The 20,420-nt window shown below is 40.3% G+C and overlaps 1 protein-coding gene and 1 pseudogene across 1 annotated transcript; both read left to right on the top strand.

The window, feature by feature from the left end:
* Window positions 1-2,224: 2,224 nt before the first annotated feature.
* Window positions 2,225-3,516, top strand: LOC131324001 (uncharacterized). Its single transcript, XM_058355832.1, has 4 exons — window positions 2,225-2,431; window positions 2,540-2,629; window positions 2,758-3,231; window positions 3,343-3,516. The coding sequence occupies exons 1-4, from the start codon at window positions 2,225-2,227 to the stop codon at window positions 3,514-3,516; spliced, it is 945 nt and encodes a 314-aa protein (XP_058211815.1).
* A 2,779-nt stretch (window positions 3,517-6,295) lies between these two features.
* On the top strand, window positions 6,296-14,134 carry LOC131324000 (dammarenediol II synthase-like; annotated as a pseudogene).
* Window positions 14,135-20,420: the final 6,286 nt, after the last annotated feature.

Raw genomic sequence — 20,420 nt, 5'->3', positions numbered from 1 at the left:
TATAAGTACGATAGGGACAGTCGCTGAGCAAGACGATGGTCAGCAATGTGGACCGATGACACGAGAAGTCATTGGTCCAGAAAGGTTGTACGGGGTCTTGGTCCCGTGAATATGAGACGTTATTGGACCAAGAGACTAATAAAGGAATAGTGACATGTGAAGTCACTGGTCCAGGTAGTTTGTTCGGCAAAAGGGCCGAACAGGAGGAGAGCTCTTGAGAAGACATTGGTCCAAGTAGTTGATCAATGACCAATTACATGTGAAATGACTGGTCCAAGCAGTCTGTTCGGCAATGAGATAGCAGAACAAGGAAAGAATTCTAATCAAGTGCTGAAGCAGAGGGAATGCTCTGGGAGGTTCCAGGACAGTGGTGTTCCGTAAAGGAATAGGATTCCGAGAATATAGGATCTAGGAAAGATACACAACGGGAATGGGATGTTCGACCAGTTATGGAAAAGAGTCCTAAAAGGACTAAGGTAATGAACTGATAAGGAAACGAGAATCCAAAATATCCTGGGTTTCCTATACGAGATAGGAATCCTAGGGCAACAGGGATATGCTTGGGCAACAAGCATCTATGAATCTATAAATGCGAGGTAAACCAAGAGGTAAAAGGTACGCAATATGCAGCACTTTACATTATACGAGTTTCCTACTGATAATTAGGGTTTATTGCTAGTACATGATACTAACTTAGGCATCGGAGGGCCTTTGCCACGAGAGGCAAAGGTGCGCTCACCCCTTCTCTGTTTTGCAAATTAGGTTTTTGACGATGAACCAGGGTTTCGGTGAAGAGGCACGTGAAGCCGTTACACTCTTGTGTTGTTCAAAGCCTCTTTCATTTTTCTCCACTTACAATTGGCGCCATCTATGAGAAATGAAAAAGTTCTCTTTGAAAAACGACCATAGTGGAAGAAAATCCAACGACGCCGCTTGATCCAAAGGGCCAGCTAGGTGGGGGAGGAGATAAATCCCCACCAGAGGCTCCGAGGAAACTCGATGGCGGGCATACCAAGAGGACCACGAGCAAGGGCCACCACCTGACTGTCCATGATGACTCCAAGAATAGGCAGGACAGGGCAGCCACGGAATCCACGAGAAGGAGTAAGTCCCATCGTGGGAGAGAGCTGGTCACACACTCGAGAAGTGTGCACAACAATGAAGATATCCTGGACAAGAAAAGACAGGAGATTGAGGAGTACACTCATCTGATTAAGAGACGAGAGTACGAGATCCAAGAGTTGGAACGGGTACGAAGACACCCAGAGGACTCTAGACTTTCACGAAGAAATTCTAGGGAAGACAGGTATGCTATGGTGAAACACAAAAAGGCTCTTTCACGAGGAAGAAGGAGCAGGAGCCCCATCCCAAGGCGACATAAAGCTTCTCAACGAAAAAGGTTGAGCGAAAATAAAAGCCGTACACCAGAGCAGTGAAGGGCTCTTTTAGAAAAAGGAGGAGCAAAATCCGAAGTCCCACCCTTGAGGAGGAAGGGACTAGAAAACACCATAGGGATAGGTACGAGAGACCTGATTCCGATTGGGAAAAGAATAGATCCAACAAGACAAAGGGACTAGAAGACGAGACCATGACTGCACGAGAAGCAACACAAAAGGCACTTAGCAATATTGCATCCTCCCCTTTTGAAAGAAAGTTACAGGAAGCAAGACTACTGAGCAGGGTGAAGCACGAAATGTTTATCCTTTACGAGACGAATGCAGATCCCGTGGCACATATACAGCACTACCAACAAGCAATGTTTATGCATGAGGGGGATGATGCAATTATGTGCAAGATGTTCCCATCGAGTTTGGGTAAGGTAGCTTTGTCTTGGTTCCATAAGTTGGGTTCGTGCTCCATCTGAGGATGGAGGCAGTTGACCGAAGAATTCACTGCTCGATTCTTGAAAAGCAAAAGAGCTTAAAAGATGTTTGAGAGCCTCTCCCTTATGAAACAAGGGGAGAACGAGCCGATCAGGGACTATGCGAAAAAGTACTGAGAAATTTTCAATGAGATTGAAAGTTGCGGTGAGGAGTATGCAATCGCTACATTCAAGACCAGGTTGCCTGTTCGGGGGGAGGTGCGTGAGTCATTGAACATGAGTCCATTTTTTTATCAAATAAAGAACCGCCCATATTTCAAGTGACCCCCGAGTTTGGAAGGGGACAAAGATGCAAAGAGGGCTACGAGTCAGCATTGCAGTTATCACAAAGACTGGGGTCACATGACGGAAGACTGTGAGATGTTTAAGCAACACCTTGATGACTTAGTCTCTCATGGTTATCTGAAAGAGTTTATTCAGAAGGAGCACAAAGGCGCAGAGAAAGAAATGGAGTTGGATTACAAGCAAAATCTGAGAGGCGTAATCCATATGATACATGGATTGGTCACACCTTATACAAGAAATGAGGTGAGGTTGCTCCAGAGGCAAGTAAAGCACGACCAACATGTGATGCAGTTGGGGAAAAAAAGAGGACGTGACGAAGAACTATGCAACGAGGGCATAGTCTTCACGGATGAGGACCTGTGAGGAGTCCAGGTGCCCGATAGTGATGCTTTGGTTATAACCCTACGAATTGAAGAGTATGACATGGAGAGAATCTTGGTGGATTCGGGAAGTTGCACGGAGGTACTATACTATGATGCATTTAAGAAGTTAGACTGACACAGGCAAACCTGGTGTAGTCAATAACTCCTTTGGTTAGATTCAGTGCAGGAGCAGTCTAGCCATTGGACAAGGTTACTTTTCCTGTTCAGGTACGAACTCTTCCTGTTCAGGTAGGAACAGTGGTACTGCGAACCGACTTTCTAGTCGTAGATGTGTCATCTTCCTATAACGGGATTATAGGAAGAACATGGTTGCACAAGATGAGGGCGGTTTCCTCCACTTACCAGCAGATGTTGAAGTTTCCTGGGTCCAATGGTATTGAAAGAATTAGAGGGAACCAAAAGGTTGCCCAGCAGTGTTTGGTTTCTATAATCAAGAAGGCACCCAAAGCAAAATTGGTCCAAGCCATCGAGGTTCCAGACCAGCCGACCATCGAGGATGTTAAAGGGAACCCCGCCGAGAAAGTGGTGGAAGGTTTGAAAAAGATTCAGATCAACGAGACTGATCCAGAAAGGTATTTCCTGACTAGGGAAAACCTGAACAAGGAAGAAGAGAAAGAGTTGGTCGGGTCCCTCAAGGAGCACGTTGATGTGTTTGCTTGGGTACCCGAAGAGATGCCTGGGGTGGATGCAGATGTGATTTGCCACCACTTGAATGTGGATCCACAACATAAGCCTGTGATGCAAAAAAAGAAAAGATCAGCCGTATAGCACGTAAATGCTGTTATTGAGGAGGTTGACCGTTTGCTAGAAGCAAAGGCCATACGAGAGGTCTACTACCCTGAGTGGTTGTCTAACACTGTGGTAGTAAAAAAGAAGAATGGGAAGTGGTGTGTCTGTGTCGACTTCACCGACTTGAACAAGGCGTGTCCAAAGGACAGCTTCCCTCTCCCAAGGATAGACCAATAGGTGGATTCAATAGCAGGGTATGGGAGGATGAGTTTCCTTGACGTATATCGAGGATATCATCAAATTGCTATATACGGGCCCGATCAAGAGAAGACTTCCTTTATCACACCAAGAGGGTTGTACTGTTACAATGTCGTGCCTTTTGGTTTGGGGAATGCTGGTGCAACATACCAAAGGTTGGCAACGATTATGCTAAAGAAGTTGCTCGGTAAAACTATAGAAGTGTACATAGAAGATATGGTGGTCAAGAGCAAAGAGAGGCAGGACCACATAGTAGACTTAAAGGAAGCCTTTGAGATTCTGAGAGAGTACAAGCTGAAACTCAACGCCTCGAAGTATGCGTTTGGAGTAAGCTCAGGGAAGTTCTTGGGTCACCTTGTGACCATAACATAAGAGGGATAGAGGCAAATCCCGACCAAATAACAGTTTTGCAGAGGCTCCAAAGTCCGAGGACCACGAAGGAGGTCCAAAGATTGACTAGAATGGCAGCAGCCCTTAATAGATTCATCAGCCGATCCAGCGATAAGTATAGGCCCTCCTTTTAGTTGCTGAAAAGGAGAAAAGGATACGAATGGGGAGCAGAATGCAAACAGGCGTTCCAATACCTAAAGAAGTACTTGGCAGTGGCCTCACTCTTGTCTACTCCTGAACCAGATGAGTCTTTAACTTTGTATTTAGCAGTTTCTGAGCATGCTATAAGTGCAGTATTATTGAGGCACAAGGGGTCCGAGCAAATCCCCATATACTATGTGAGTAAGATAATGTTAGATGCAGAAATGAGATATCTGCCTCTAGAAAAACTAGTCCTGGCATTGAGGACAGCAGCAGGAAAGTTGCCCCATTATTTCCAGAGTCATAAAATTGTGGTTTACACAGAATTTTCGTTGAAATCTTTACTGCGAAAGGCAGATTTCTCGAGACGTATATCAACTTGGTCGGTAGAATTGAGTTAGTATGATATTGACTATAAGCCGTGCACTGCAATAAAGGAACAAGTATTGGCAGACTTTGTGGCAAAGTTTTCACCTGCAATGGCTCCACAGCCTCCTACGAGAAAAGAGCAGGCAGTTAAGCCATCAACCAAAAAGGGTGAGGCACCTACCAAACAGGATCCCTTAGAATGAAAACTATTCGTTGATGGTTCCGCATCAAATACTGGATCAGGAATTGGGATTGTGCTTCCACCCCTCCTCCCCCCCCCCCCCGCCCGGAAAGAGTAATGATGGAATTGTCCCTTCGACTGGGATTTAGTGCTTCCAACAATGTGGCAGAGCACGAGGCACTCTTGGCAGGGCTACGAAGTGAGAAAACCCTAAAGGTAAAAAGAATACGAGTGTACTGTGATTCACAACTCGTGGTGAACCAATTGTCCGGTGAATACAAAGCCTGGAATGAAAAAATGGCAGCCTACTTGGAGGCCGCCAAGGATCTGCTCGACACTTTTGAGAAAGTGTACATTGAGCAAATAAGTTCTAGGCAGAATGCCCATGCAGATTCACTTGCTTGGTTGGCCGCAGCAGTGCCAACTGAATTCAAAAAAGGGTGGTAGTAGATTAACTTGCAAATGTGTCATGAAAATGAAATGTTATACAAATTAATTAATACTCAAAGAATGAGCCTTGAAAGTTGTCTACATACCACAAATAAGCTATTGACCCAAGCTCCACAAGAAAAAGAAGGCTAATGTCCAACAAATACTCTCTCCATTACAAAAGAAGAAAATCTTGGAATTAGAAGGATGTCTTCAACCAGTGATCCATCAAAACTTTAGAGTTCCCACATATTGATGTACCTCATTCCATATACATTCCAACAGTTGAAATGTGCCAAATGGCATTAGAGAGGACAACCCTAAAGACCCAATTTAATTTATGTGCATATTATCATGCTTCTTTCATTGATAATCCAGAGCATCGATATGCACAATAATAAATACAATGGTTAAGTGATTACTTGTGATATGCACAAACCACATGTAATTACTGTAGACACCTCCCAAACGGTGCATTGCCATACAAATATCTTCTTTTCTTAATTTCAATTCATAAACTAAGATCGTGGATATTCCCATGGCTATAAACATCTCCACATGATAGCGGTTATCTTCAAAATAGAATCGCCCCTTAGTTTATTTAAAACTAAGAAAACAACTCTTGGGGCTTGCACACTTTGTCTTGGGTTTCTTGCCGATGTTTGGTACATCCTAAGGTCTCAGGTCCGATTCTTCTTTTCAATAACTCTTGGGGCCACCTCACCCCCACATGTAAGCATACCACATGTAAGCATATGAAATGGCTATAGCAATTAGTCCGAAGTGCACGCAAACTGGTCCAGGACACCTTGAAAAGGAAAAAAAAAAGGGGAAAAGGAAACGACAAATACATTCACAGTTAATGGAAAGTAATCGAAAATAGTAGACTACATATATGCCTGATAAATAGCAAAGGAGGGCTAAGTTTTGCCATAGCCATCACATTAATCAGTAAGGCCAAACCTGCATTCCATCGCCATTTTCAAAACAATTAAAGGCCCTTATTGGAGGGGTGATTAAAGAAAAAAAAATTCCTGGCGAATGATTATGTGTACAAATTATTTACTTTCCGAAATTGCCCTTTTTGTTATTCCTTTATTACTTGGTCATGAGTTTTGCTTGGGTGCTAAGTAGTAAATAGAGTATTGGACATTGAATTCCGTAAAGGGATATGAATTGTGGGATGATAAAAAAATGGAATAATGGTCTAACTTATGGGGCGAAAGAACTACGGTGTATTAAGCTACCATGTGGAGGCTCAAGATTGCGGAAGGTGATGGGCCGCACCTATTTAGCACCAACAATTTCGTCGGTAGACAATTTTGGGAGTTCGATCCCGACGTTGGGACTCCGGAAGAGCAAGCGGAAGTGGAACAAGCTCGAGAGTACTACAAGAAAAACAACAGAAGAAGTCCAACTGGTCGGCCTTGGTCTAGTAGCGATCTTCTTACGCGGATGCAGGCAAGTACAAACCATGAATACCGTACAGCTGGTAATGGTACTGTTTTAGTTAATTACTAATACGGCATAGTACCAACACATGCGTAATTTCGGGTACTGTTTCAAATCTTGCGTGCATTATATCATATCTTAATATACTTAAAGAGCTCAAAAATATATTTAAAATTTTGCGTAATTATATTTTAAATTTTGCGTAATTTCAGGTACTGTTTCAAATTTTGCGTGCGTAATTTCGGGTATGCGAGTTTTATGGGTACGTAATGATATTCAAAACCTTGGTACAAACGTTTGAACACACATTGTAGTATAATTTTTAAAAAAAAGCAACAACCAAGAAGGGGGGAAAAGAAGAAGAGTAACTAGTGATAAAATTTAATTAATCGAGTAACTAGCGATAAATTTTAATTAATCGAGTAACAAGTAGAAAATATTTCAACTTAATAATTTAATTAAGTTGTGCCTTAAAATTTTCTAGTAATTTTTCACCCACCACATGACCAAAAATAAGTACTACTACTATATGGGCTTTTCGAGTCAAAACATATACGGGATATAGCTTTCCTTATTGTGTGCTAAATTACTATTTTGCCCTTACTGGTACCATATGTTTTTTAATAAAATAAAGAAACCAAAACCAAAATCTTGATTCCACTCCTAGGTATATACAAAGTGACACTACATGGGAGTTCTTCATTACCCTAGGCAAGGGACAAAAAAGGACATACGTCATGGATATTTCATCAACTTTTTTGGGACTTCTAGACCATTAAATTAAAGAAAATTCTAAAATCAGCCTAATGGACTGACAATAACAAGTTTGTGAATGTGTATTAAAAAATACATAGAAATACGTTTTTTTCTTGTCTTTTTGTGTGTCTATTGTCAGCCAATAGAAAATACCGTTAAATTAATTCCATGATTTTGTTAATTCTGTTTTATTTGATGCAGCTCAAAAAGGAAAACAAGCATATTGATCTAAGCTTACCCCCGGTGAGATTTGGGCCAGAGGAAGATGTGAATTATGAAAGACTGACGACTACTTTAAGGAAAGCTGTGCGATTGTCCAAGCAAGTGATGGGCACTGGCCAGCTGAACATTCTGGCCCGATGTTTATCACACCTGCTCTGGTAAGTTTCGTGCGTACATGTGTATATTACTACTATATTGTATACAAACACGATAACGTTTACGGTGCTACGATATGCACCCGTGACATTTACCACTACGAGATATAACATTTACCACCGAGAGGTGTAAAATGCATTGGCGTAACATTTTACCAAATAGTCGCAATGGTGCATACCTTATGCTCGCAACATCAACATGAGGTTACTCCATTTCTTCACGTCAATTCCCTGTCCATTTTCTAGGTATATATGTTTCAATCTTTTTTCATAGTATTAGATTGTTAACCTCGAACTCATGTAGAAGCTTAAGCGATTAGAAAGGGGATAACTTTATTATTTATATCTTCAACACGTCCCTCACGTGTAAATATTTTAACATGCGGTGAAATTCTAACACATGATCGATCTATTGTCAGCTTCGATACCATATTAAATAGTAGTTAAAACCATCAATTAAGTTTAAGCTAAGGGGGATAACTCTATTATACATAATTTTCAACATTTCAAAACTCTAGTGTGATCCAATCCAACTCTGTCACGGTCGCGTTATCAGTCCACCATGAGAATGATCTTTTACTCTGTTTTCAATGTGTTAAGGAAATAATAGAGTCCCACATTGCTTAGGTGTGAAATGGGTGATCACTTAATAACATTTGGGACCTCTCCACTCATTGCCAATTGGTTTTGAGATGGATATAAAGTTTCCACATAATATCAGAGCGGTGCCTATTCCACCCCACATTTTAAAAATTAACAATCCACACCCTACGATGACAAACCAGCAAAAAGACTGCACGATGATAGGACCCAAAAGTGGCCACACGTGACAGATCTCAAACGCGGCTGCACGTGAGGGGGGATGTTAAGGAAATAGAGTCCCACATTCCTTAGGTGTGGAATGAGTGATCACTCAGTCCACTATGAGATTGATCTTTTACTCTGTTTTCAATGTGCATGATACTATCATAAAGACCCTGATCCTGCTTTTAGCTTTAAATCAACTATTTGTTTTATAAACCACTGCTTATTGTAGAAACTCTATATCCAATTCAAAATCAATTGACTTTGAGTGAAAAAGTCGAAAACATTATTAAGATCCGATCACACTGTGTTTACAACCGTTTTTGGCACTCAGTCCTAAACTAGCGTTGCGCGGCCATTTAATTGAACTTCAATTAAATTGGACCTAGAAATGGAGTTAATTGGGTTTAAAATTAATGGGCCAAGGTTATGTTCAATTGGGTCTGATTAATTTTAATGCAACTCAGTAATGGGTTTAATTTACTTGGGCCTCATTATTTGAGTTCGGTAAGGGAATTCCATGATCCACGGCTAAGAAGGAGAAATTCCAGAATGTTCATTAAAATAACTGTATCAGTTATTTACAAAAGGCTACTTGACAAGTCAAATGGCCCATGTCTCCTTAGTCCCCACGAAAACAAGTAGTGGAGGAAACCCACTACTTCAAGCATTTCCTCTTGTAACTGCCGTTAACTACCCACTCACACATGATAGAAGTTCATGGGACACTTGGCACCACAAGAGCAAGGCTGGAGATATTCACATGCAAAAATCCGTGAAGCATCTTGCCTATAAATACTAGAAGACAAGAAGAAAAAAGGGTCTACACACCAATCAAGCTCAACGCTTAAACCAAAGCGTTCCCAGCGAAGCAATTATCTCATTTCTCTCCCATTTCTATCTCTCTTGTACCCCAACTTTATTATTACTACATAATAAAGTTATTCATATCTCTCTTGTATACCCAACTTTATTATTATGATATAATACAGTAATTCTACGATGTTCTCTACTTTTTCTCACACGGTTGGGAAATTATAAGTCCGCTATCGTTGTGGCAAAACCACGAACCTCTTTGTGGCCTCACCCTTTGGGTCACACGCAGTCGCATTACATACGAAGTCAGATCGAGGCGCACTCACGCCTTCCATACGTTGGACGATGACAAGTCCTGGAACGCCCGCACTCACACCGCACACGCGCCACTGGATTTTCCACTCATGCCTACCCGGCGGAAAAGTGGGAAACACACTGCACACCTAATTAAAATACAAGCCAACCATTGGTTGCTTTATGGGTTCTAACTTCTAACCGAGTGGCAACTCGAAAACCAAGTGCATTGCAATGGGCACAATGTTGCGCGGCAAAATAAAGAGAAGCGCCATTATGGGTCACACCGCAATGGGTGACCCACAATGGGTGACCCACAATGGGCATTTAGTTCTTCATATTATTTGTTTTCTTGATAATGAACTAATTAGTGTGGAATTTTTTTTTTCTCCAGATCATAATGCTGTATATTAGTGGAACAATAAGTACCTTCCTAACGGAAGCGCACAGAAAGGAGCTAATTCGATTCGGCTATCTTCATCAGGTATGTACATTGATCGAATTCCCATGAATGATAATGTTAAGTTAGTTTTTTTTTGCTCTGCTAGTTCTGTTTACCTGCTGTTCTTAATTAGCTCCTGGGCAACATCTTCGAGGTTTTCTTGCCTTGGTAATAGCTTTTTCTACAGAATTTTTCAATACATAGAGACGACGGTAAGGCTTACTCTAACTTTTAAAAAGTCTAATCTATGAAGGCCTCTTGCAGAACGACGATGGTGGGTGGGGATTCCATCTAGAGGGCCACAGCACCATGATTGGTACAGCAATAAATTACGTTGCATTACGTCTGCTTGGAGATGGGCCTGACGATGGAGAAAACAGAGCGATGACCAGAGCCCGGGAGTGGATAATCAGCAATGGTGGTGCAACTGGGATCCCATCTTGGGGAAAGTTTATTTGTCTCAGTAAGATCAAGTTCTCTTATTTTAACACTCTTGAATCCGAACAAGGTTATTCAAAATGCTGAACTTCTCAGAACAATGTATGTATTCTCTCCTTTGAAGGTGTTAGGAGTTTATGAATGGTCGGGCTGCAATCCGTTACCTCTTGAATTTTGGCTTTTCCCTTCTTTTTTGCCTTATCATCTAGGTAGCCAAAAGTGTTCTTTTTTTTTTTGTTAATCTTTATCAAACTTTTTGTCCTTCATCAAGGTATAGGCAAGAAAAAATCGATGAAATTTATTGTTCTGCTTTAGATTTCTGACTCCCTCTCTTTCGCGGTACCTTTTAACAATACATTATAGATTGTGTTCTAATCAACTTATACGTATGCTATACAGGAAAAATGTGGTGCTATTGTCGTACAGCTTACATGCCTATGTCGTACTTATATGGGCGGAAATATCACGGGCCTATCACCGACCTGGTTAAGCGCGAAATTCATACTACGCCCTATGAGGAAATAGATTGGAACAAAGCACGCCATGACTGTTGTAAGGTTGGTGGTGATTGACTTGGTAAAATCTATCGTAGAGTTCGTTCGTATGAATTTCTCAACACTAGTTACATAAATCAAGTTCGTGTGAATGATGATCCAGGCAGATCTTTACTACCCTCATGTCTTCATACAAGATGTACTCTGGGATTGTCTTCATTACTTGGGTGAGCCACTCATGAGCTGCTGGCGCTTTAACAAGATCAGAAAGAGAGCCATGGAAAAAGCACCGAAGCATATGCAATATTCAGGGGAGAACAGCAAATACATTACCACAGGAGGTGCGGAAAAGGCAAGTGAGAAAGAGAAGAATTTTAGACATTTTTCTTATTGCAGAGCCTACAAATGATGTCTTTGTGGGCAGAGGATCCAAATGGTGATGAGTTTAAGAAACATCACTACAAGAAAATTGAAAATTGGTGACAAAAAAGTGGCAACGAAATTTAATTTCGTCACTAAATGAGTATATTTGGCGACGGAAAAATAAATTCGTCACTGTTTTGACAACTTCCGTGACAAAATAATTTTGTCACCAATAATAGCTGTTTAGTGACGAAAAAAATATTTTCGTCACCAAAGGTACCTATTTTGGCGACGAAATACATTTTTCGTCGCTGAAAGCTTAAAAAAACTGACGAAATTATTTTTCGTCGCCAAAGTTAAGCATTTGGTGACAAAAAATATATTTCGTCTCCAAATGAGACTAATTTAGTAACGAAATACCTTTTCGTCACCAAATGCTCAACTTTTGTGACGAAAAATAATTTCATCACCATTTTAATGCTTTCAACAACAAAAAATATATTTCGTCGTCAAATGAGTAACTTTCGTGATGAAATTTATGAATTACGCTTTGTCACTAAATGTATTTCGGACATAACTCTTTATTAAAAACTCTGATTGAGATAATTCAAATTGGGTTTAAACAATAACTCAATTGTCTACAACTTTCATGTTTATCAAAATTGCTAATTTTAATGTTTAAAGGTTCAAAATTACATTCGAAATATATTTTTATGTTAAAAGTATATGTTATGTATTGCTCTCTCCGTCCCTTTTTAAATATCCAGTATCGTAACTTCAACTTATTAAAAAGACATCATCATTATATCTTTCACATCAACTTTTTTCTCCACTTTCCCTACTTACCCATCATCATTACACTTTTACTCACTAACTTTTCAAAATGGAATCTACTTTTAGGGACAAAATAAACAATGCATCAACTTTTACCAACTAACTTTACAAAATGGACACTTATTAAGGGACAGCCCAAAATAGAATACTGGACTCTAAATAAGGGACGGAGGGAGTAGATATTTCAAATATTTACTGGAAAGTGTGTGTGGTGCGGTTGGTCGGAGTTTGGGCAAAAAACTCAAGGGACTAGGGTTCGAAACCCAGCAAGAGCAAGAAAAAAGGATTTTTTTCCATATGAAAACGTTTTTTTGCAACGAAAAAATTCATCACCGATTTCTTATATTAGTGATGAAAATTTTCGTTACCGATGTGGCCCATTGATGACGAATTTTTTCGTCGCCAAAAAGCACAATAAGTGAGAAAAAAAATTTCGTCACCAATTATTCACTTTTTGGTGACAAAATATTTCATTATTAAAAGACACTATAGGTGACAAAAAATAGATTTCGTCACCAGATAGGAATCCTCTCGACAACCTTTAGTTGACAAATTTTTTTTCGTCACCTTTATTATTTGTGACGAAAAACATGCAATTTATGACGATTTTCGTTCGTCAACCAATCTAATTTTTCTTGTAGTGCATCTTGCCAGAGTTCCTAACTGGTCATGGCTTGCAGAAGACGGGATGAAAATGCAGGAAAAAATTCTGCTAATAACAATCGATACTCTAAAATTTCGATTGATTCAGGACTCATTCGAGATCGTTAATTTATTGCTATACAAATTTACTTTGTACTTGCTACTTGTATTGTAGAGTCTGGGTAGTCCACTTTGGGATTGTGCTTTCGCAACTTAGGCAATTCTTTCCAGTCGTTTGATTGACGAATGTCTTCTTTCCTTAAAGAAACCACATTTTTATATGAAAGAATCACAGGTTCAATTCTTTCTTAAAGAATCACATTTTTATATTAAAGAATCACAGGTTCAATTCAATTTGACACTCCTTTGTTACAATTGATTGAAGATAAAAGAAAATCCAAACGGAGATTTCAAGAGTATGTATCGACACGTGAGCAAAGGAGCATGGGGCTTATCCGATCAAGATAACGGTTGGGCAGTTTCCGACTGCACAGCAGAGGCATTGAGAGTGAGTAAGTCTTGCGACAACACAACTACTCGTAAGATGATCTAAACAAACAAAGAGAATTAGTTCTCATAACCGAATATGTATTCCTTCCATACAGTGCCTACTGTTGTTTTCGCAAATGCCACCAGAAATTGTTACCACTGTACCCATTGAGATCTTCAAAATTTTCATTTTTTTTTTCCTTTGTTCAGAGCCCTATAAGCGGAGGTTTTGCTATCTGGGAGCCACCGATTCCTCAACCGTATCTGCAGGTAACTATTTTCAAACGTAATGCCATGTCTACTTTTACAACTTCTCGTACCTGAAATTCCAATCAACGATGCGATATCTTCAATATCTATGCAGCTTGTAAATTCTGAAATCGAATTTCTTGCCCTTGTTATTAGGCGCTGAACCCTTCAGAATGTTTCGCTGACATTGTGATCGAGATAGAGTAAGAGCTCGCCTTATATTGATCACAGCGTTATATTTAGAAGACTCTTTCATACAATGGTCAGTCATTATTGAATTTGTGTATCCAATGTCTTAGGCACGTCGAATGCACTGGATGCATCGTCCAAAGTCTCGTAACATTCAAGAGTTTACATCTGTCATATCGGGCAAAAGAAATAGAAATTGCAGTGGCAAGAGCAACATATTTTCTGGAGCAGAGACAACAGCCTGATGGTTCTTGGTGGGTTGATTCACTTTTTTTCTAAAGTTAATTTTCGGAGGGTGGTTAATCCTTGTTTTTGCAGGTATGGCTATTGGGGAGTTTGCTTCATCTACGGCACATTTTTCGTACTCATAGCCAACTACTACTGGACTGGATTGGACTCTCTCTCTCTCTCTTTCCAAAAGAAAGAAACCTCGACAGACGATGGATGACGGTGAATTGGAGGTGATTATTGTGCTTGTGCTAATCTACTACCACTAGATAGATAGATAGATAGATACAGTGAGAGTATTAAACCAATATGGTCATCAATACCGTACTTACTCAAAAACCAGATCTAGAAGAAGAAGAAAATTCGCAGTACGGGCCATGGTCGGCGAAGATCCCGTTGCCGTCCGCCCCGAGGTCTTACGCCTTGCTGTTGACGTTAGAGATAGGAATCAAGGAAGCGAACGGGTCAGGACTCGGATCCGACGCGAACACGAACGCGTCGCAGTTGTTAACGGAGTGTTCCATGGCGATCTCCTCGTACTCGGGGGTAATCTTGGCGCCGTTGAACAGGGGTGGTGGATCGGCGGGGGCGTAGAAGGAGTAGGTCTCGTCGGAGCGCTGGGAGTCGAAGCCGACGAGTAGCTCGTAGAAGGAGTAGGTCTCGTTAAAATTGAGGATGATTAATGGCATAAACCTGATGGAAATCCTTAACGGTGCTTTTTTAAATTGTTCTAGATTTGGGCGTGTATCTATATTATAAAACAGAACGATTTTTATCTATCCATACAAACATGAGCACCTCTACAGCCATCCGATCGCCTCTAATTAAGATCTTAGTCATCCAATTATTTTTCCTTTGATAGTATACAAGAGAATCTTTCTCCTTTGATAATATGCACGATAATTTGGTTTCCAAACTGTGATTGCCTTTTAATTTTTCATTCACACTATAAACCTACAATAATGTTTCTCTTCCTATATTTCCTTTTCTTCCTTTTTTTTTTCCGCCAACCTTCTATATTATAAAATAGAGCGATTTTTGTTTACCCATACAAACAAAAGCACGTCTCTAGCCGTCGGATCGAAATTCTAATAGATTACAATCATTGAATTGAATCATTGATTCCAACCTGCTAACAAGTCTCACGTCTGTCTACCCGTTTCAACCTGTTTTCAATAAGTTACAGCCGTTTCTGTCTTCCTCTCTCTTCTCACCTCTCTCCCTCCATTGTTGCGGTCTTTATATCGATCTCTCCCTCCCATAACCCACTCTTCGGCCCACTACAAAACATTCAACGCCCACCAACTCATCCAACGTTTCGGATTGGAGCCCCCCTCAATTTGTCGCCGATTGATCGCCTCAATCTCTGTACACATCTTCTCCATATCCTCGAAAAAATTAATTTGGTTTTCTCTCTCTGGTAAGAATTCCCCCATCCTTAATTTCACACTAGACTAGGGTTTTCCTAAATTGTTGTTTAATCTTCAAAACAAAGAAAAAATAGAACGAAAGAAATACCATTACCAGGCTTGGTGTTTTCAATTGTTGTTTAATCCATGAAAAAGTTTAATGTATTGAAGTTTCAGCTTTTGATTGGTTTATTGAAGTATGAGTTAGTGTATAGAAATTTTAGCCTTTGATTGGTGTATTGATCGATGTGTTAATTCTTGAAGTTCAATAAAACGATTATCAAGCTTGGTAGTATATGGGTTCTTCATGTCATGGCCTGTATATAGCCAATTTATATAGCTTGGAGGTATATGGGTTCTTAATGTCTGAATCCTGACAAAAAAATTCGAGTTCTTCATGTCATGGCCTCTTGGTTTATACATTAAAAGTTTTGATATAGATTTTACTCTTTTTTGTCTGGAAGGCTGAAGCAATGGCTAAGGAAAGACAAAAGGGAACGGTAGTAGTCTAGCAGATAAGGGAAAGAAAAAGATAACCATTGCTGGGAAGGGAAAAGAAAATTAATATCCAATGGTATTTGATAAATAAAAAAAATCCAAAAAGAAACATGTTTCCATAAGGGGGGGGGGGGGGGGGGGGGGGGGGGTGTGTGTGTGTGTGTGGCGGGCAATGATCAATTTACTTTAGTTGTTTCAAAAAAAGTATCGCGCCATGCCTTTAGTCTTTGTTTAGAATGTGTTGCGCCGTGCCTTTAGACTTTGTTTAGAATGCGTTGCGCCGTGCCTTCAGGCACGGGCATCCACTAGTTGGTCCACATAAGTGAACCGGCCCGTAATTTTCAGTTTTGCCTTCCCCTGCCCATCCAAGCCCATCCCTTGTCAAATATATTCCCCATAAGCCCCATTTTAAGTAAACTATCAAATATAACAAAATATGTCATTTTTTTTTAAGTACTTATTTTAGAATGCGGAACAGGGCCCCCGTACCATTTTGTTTTCTCAAATAAATACTTAAAAAATAATGACATATTTTCAAGCTTAAAAATAATGGATTTACAAAAATAATTTTTAAATTTTTGTCTTCAGATTTTTAAAGCGTGTACGTGTACAAATTATTTATTTTCAAGTTTATTTCCGTTTGCCATGTTGAGGGAAATCACAGAATTCCTGGCGAATGATTACGTGTACAAATTATTTACTTTCCAAAATTGCCCTTTTCGTTACTCCTTTATTACTTGGTCGTGAGTTTTGCTTGGGTGCTAAGTAGTCAATAGAGTATTGGACATTGAATTCCGTAAAGGGTTATGAATTGTGGGATGATAAAAAAATGGAATAATGGTCTAACTTATGGGGCGGAGAAAAGAACTGCGGTGTATTAAGTTACCATTCTCTCTAACTTTTTGTTTTCTTAATTTTGCTTAGAGTGTTTTGTTCATCTTTTTAACTTATCGGGCTTTTTGAGTTTTGCTTTTATTCAAAACTTTTTTACATTTGTGGATTATTGTTTGTGGATTATTGTTTTGCTTAGGGTTATGCATGAAACGTTTGTGGATTATTGTTTCATCTCGTCAAGAGAAATCAAAAAATGAAAAATTATGACTTTTACCCAAATATTTTTTAAAATATCTAAGATGAAGCCAAAAAAGAATAAATGCCTGGCCAGTCCTAATTTTGGCCTAGGCCCTTTGTGTCAAAAGTGCAATTCCCTCCAAGTGCCTTGAGTATAATTTTACTTATTTACCCTCCCTTAAATAGGTTTTGTATGGCTGCTGGTTCATTTCGTCGCCCATCTGGTTTCAAATCTCCCATCTCTCTCTCTCTCTCTCTAGCCATGGATGACGTCGGCTGCAGTCCGTTCACGGCGGCGACGTGGTGGTTCACTACCGGACCCATCCCTACCCGCCCAATTATTTAGATCCGACAGTGTCCGTATCCTGCCCGCGGCAAGACTCGCGGAGGCCTTCTTCTTGTCCTGTCGGGGCCGGAGACCGTATCGGCTGGGCGGCTGGGGGCGGAGGAGGAAGGGCGTCGGGGAGGGGGATTGGGAGCAAGACGGAGACGACGAAGGAGAGAGAGAGGCGAATGGGGAGAGGGGTTGTTGTGGAGCGATGGCGGCAGGGCAGCGGTTTTGGCGATGATGGGGAGCGTGATTGGGGTTTGAGCACTCCACTATGGTTTTGTCGTCGCCGGCGTCGAAGGTTTTCTCCAGCTGTTGGAAGGAATTCCATATTCTGATGCTAAATGAAGTGCAAGATTTAAAATATTACTCGTATATAAATCCCACTTGGGTGACGTGTTACACTTGGTCAATTGCAACAAACAAAGTCCATCTGTCCATGTTTTTCTTTTTCCTTTGTGCGTAAACTTTCCATGTCCAAAAGTATAATGTTTGGATTGGATTTTAAAATTTTATTTGAAAAATAGTAGGGGTAATTTAAGTAGAGAAAGATAGAGAGAGAAATGTTAAAAATAAGAGAAATTTAGGGGAAATTTTTTTAAATTTTTTATTTTGAGTAGTAAAGAGAACATAGCATAAATTATTAATACTCACATGGCTCTCTCTCTAACCCAACCACCTTTGTCTACCAAACACCCATGAGTTGTTATTCTTCTTTTTTTGGTTCAGATCTAGGAGTATTAATATGGGTAATTGTGTTTTTTTGTGTATTGAGCATGTGTTTTTAGATTAATACTGTTAATTGTGGTGTGAATTTAAATGAAAATTAAAAATGTTAATTTAAATAGAATTTAACACTGTTAATTATAATTTTAGACAAAATTTACCACTGTTAATCATGGCGATGGTGGTGGTGGTGGCGGTGGTGGTGGCGTTGTGGTGGTGGTGGTGTAGGAGGTTTTATGGGTCGACTGTTAATTTTAAAAAAAAATTAACACTGTTAATTGTGGTGGTGGCGGCGGTCGTGGCGGTGCTGGTGGCGGTGGTTATATGATCCAACTGTTAATTAACACTGTTAATTGTTAATTGTGGTGTTAATTTATATGAAAATTAACACTGTTAATTATGACGGCGGCGGCGACGTGGTTTTAGTCATTGTGGTGGCGGTGGCGGTGGTGGTGGCGGAGGCGTGGGGTGATTGTGTTGGTGATCGTGGAGTGGTTGTGGTGGTGGTAGTGGCGGCAGTGGCGGCGTTATGGTGGTGGTAGTGTAGGAGGTTGTATGGGTCGACCGTTAATTTATACTAAAATTAACACTGTTAATTGTGGTGGTGGCGGTGATGGTGGTAGTGGCGGTGGTGGCGGCGGGGGTGGTGTTGGTGGCATGGTGGCGGCGGTGGTGTCGTGGTGGTGACGGCGGTGTCGATGTGGTAGTGGTGGTGGTGGCGATGGCGACGATGGAGTGCAGCGGTGGTGGCGGCGGCATGGCAGCGGTGGTGGTGGTGGCGGCTGGATCGTCTCTCTCCAATCGCTTTTTTTTTAAGAAGGGTATTTTTGTCAACAAAATAATGAAGAAAACTTACTGGGCTATAGGCTCTTTAGGCAGGACCTAGTAGGCTATTATTCATCCAAACAGAACCGGCCAAAAAGTTCCTCGCCAAAAAATCCTCAGTTTTTTGGGCCGTCCAACGTTACAATAACAAGACAAGGAGAGGATCTGATTGAGCCCAAAAAGCCCAAGAAGCCGCAGTGCAAAGGAGGATCTGATTGAGATAGAGGAGGGGCTACATTTGGGCCATCCAGGGTTATAACAGGGCCTGTAGTTGAGCCTTAGGGCTCGATTAAGTTGGGCCGCAGTTTAGGCCCAACCAAATCTACCCAATGTCCTCGCTAGGTTGAATAACAAGACAGAACCGTTTTCCAAAAAAAAAAAACAAACTTACTTTATTTCTAATTCTTTCGTATTAATAGTTAGGTGTTTGGTTTTTTAAAAAAACTGGATGAAACATTTTATATTTTCGATTTCTCTCGGTGAGCAAATTTAGGAAAGTAATAAGATAAGGGTCTTTTTAAGAAAAAAATAAAATTTAGCCAAAAAATTAAGTCGAACTAGGGAATGTTATTTAATCCCTTTTTTTTTCTTTCAATTTTTTTTGGGTACATTTGAACTAGGGAATGTTATTTAATCCTTTTTTTAATTTTGATTTTTTGGGTACATTTTGTTTCGAATTTTTAAAGGTTGTTGTTGTACTTCAAGTTTTCAAAGGTCTTCTAAACAAACAAAAACTCTAAGCACGGACTTGAGGATGCTGCAAAGCAGCTCTCTGTAGAGCGCCTTGCAGGACACATCCGGACCATCCATCTCAGTAATCAATAGTCCGGATTGAAAACAAACTCTTTTAATCTGGACTGCTGAAAACACTTTAAAACGGTACGAATGCGCCCTGCAGCGCTCTACAGGGAGCTGCTTTGTAACATCCTGGATCCCTCTAAGCACATAACTCAAGATACGACAACAGTGGTCGGAACCATCTGATGCACGTGCATCGAAAGGTTGTGAACGCAACTGTGTCCGAAGTTGTGTTTAAAAGTTAATTTGATTCTGCTTTTGCCATTTACAGAAATCAAATTAATGTGCGTGCTGTGCGTGCTGGTCCAGGCACAAGCATTAGAAGGTCCCTCTCCCCACACTACTATTGGTATTAGACCCTTATACTCGTTTACTAGTATTTCTAAAAATTCGTTTATTAGAATATTAACCGTATAATCAAAAGCTATGTCGAACTGCATTTTGCATACCTATATATCAATGTAATTTAAAAACATATTTAGTGTAAAATATATATATATATATATTGGTCACAAGCAGAAATTGGGAAATTGGTGAGCCATACACCTTTGACTTTTATTTCTCTCTGCCAATCCATGTATAAGGAGGAGAGATATTAATCAGTACCTCTGAGATACCTCTCATGTGTTGTCTTTAGTATTATTTTTTCACCGAATATTAGGGTGGGGCTTGCACACTTTGTCTCGGGTTTCTTGCCGATGTTTGGTACATTCCAAGGTCAACTCAAGTCCGATTTTTCTTTCCAACAACTTTAGGGGCCACCTCATCCCACCCGTGAGCGTGTGAAATAGCTGTGGGAGCGGCTGTAGGGATTAGTCCGGAATACCCTAAAAAAAGAATAGAAAGAAGGG

The sequence above is a fragment of the Rhododendron vialii genome, chromosome 4a, assembly GCF_030253575.1.
Source record: "Rhododendron vialii isolate Sample 1 chromosome 4a, ASM3025357v1".
In the NCBI taxonomy this organism is placed as follows: domain Eukaryota; kingdom Viridiplantae; phylum Streptophyta; class Magnoliopsida; order Ericales; family Ericaceae; genus Rhododendron; species Rhododendron vialii.
Note: the sequence above shows the minus strand (reverse complement) of the source record. Positions and strands in the feature narration are given on the sequence as shown.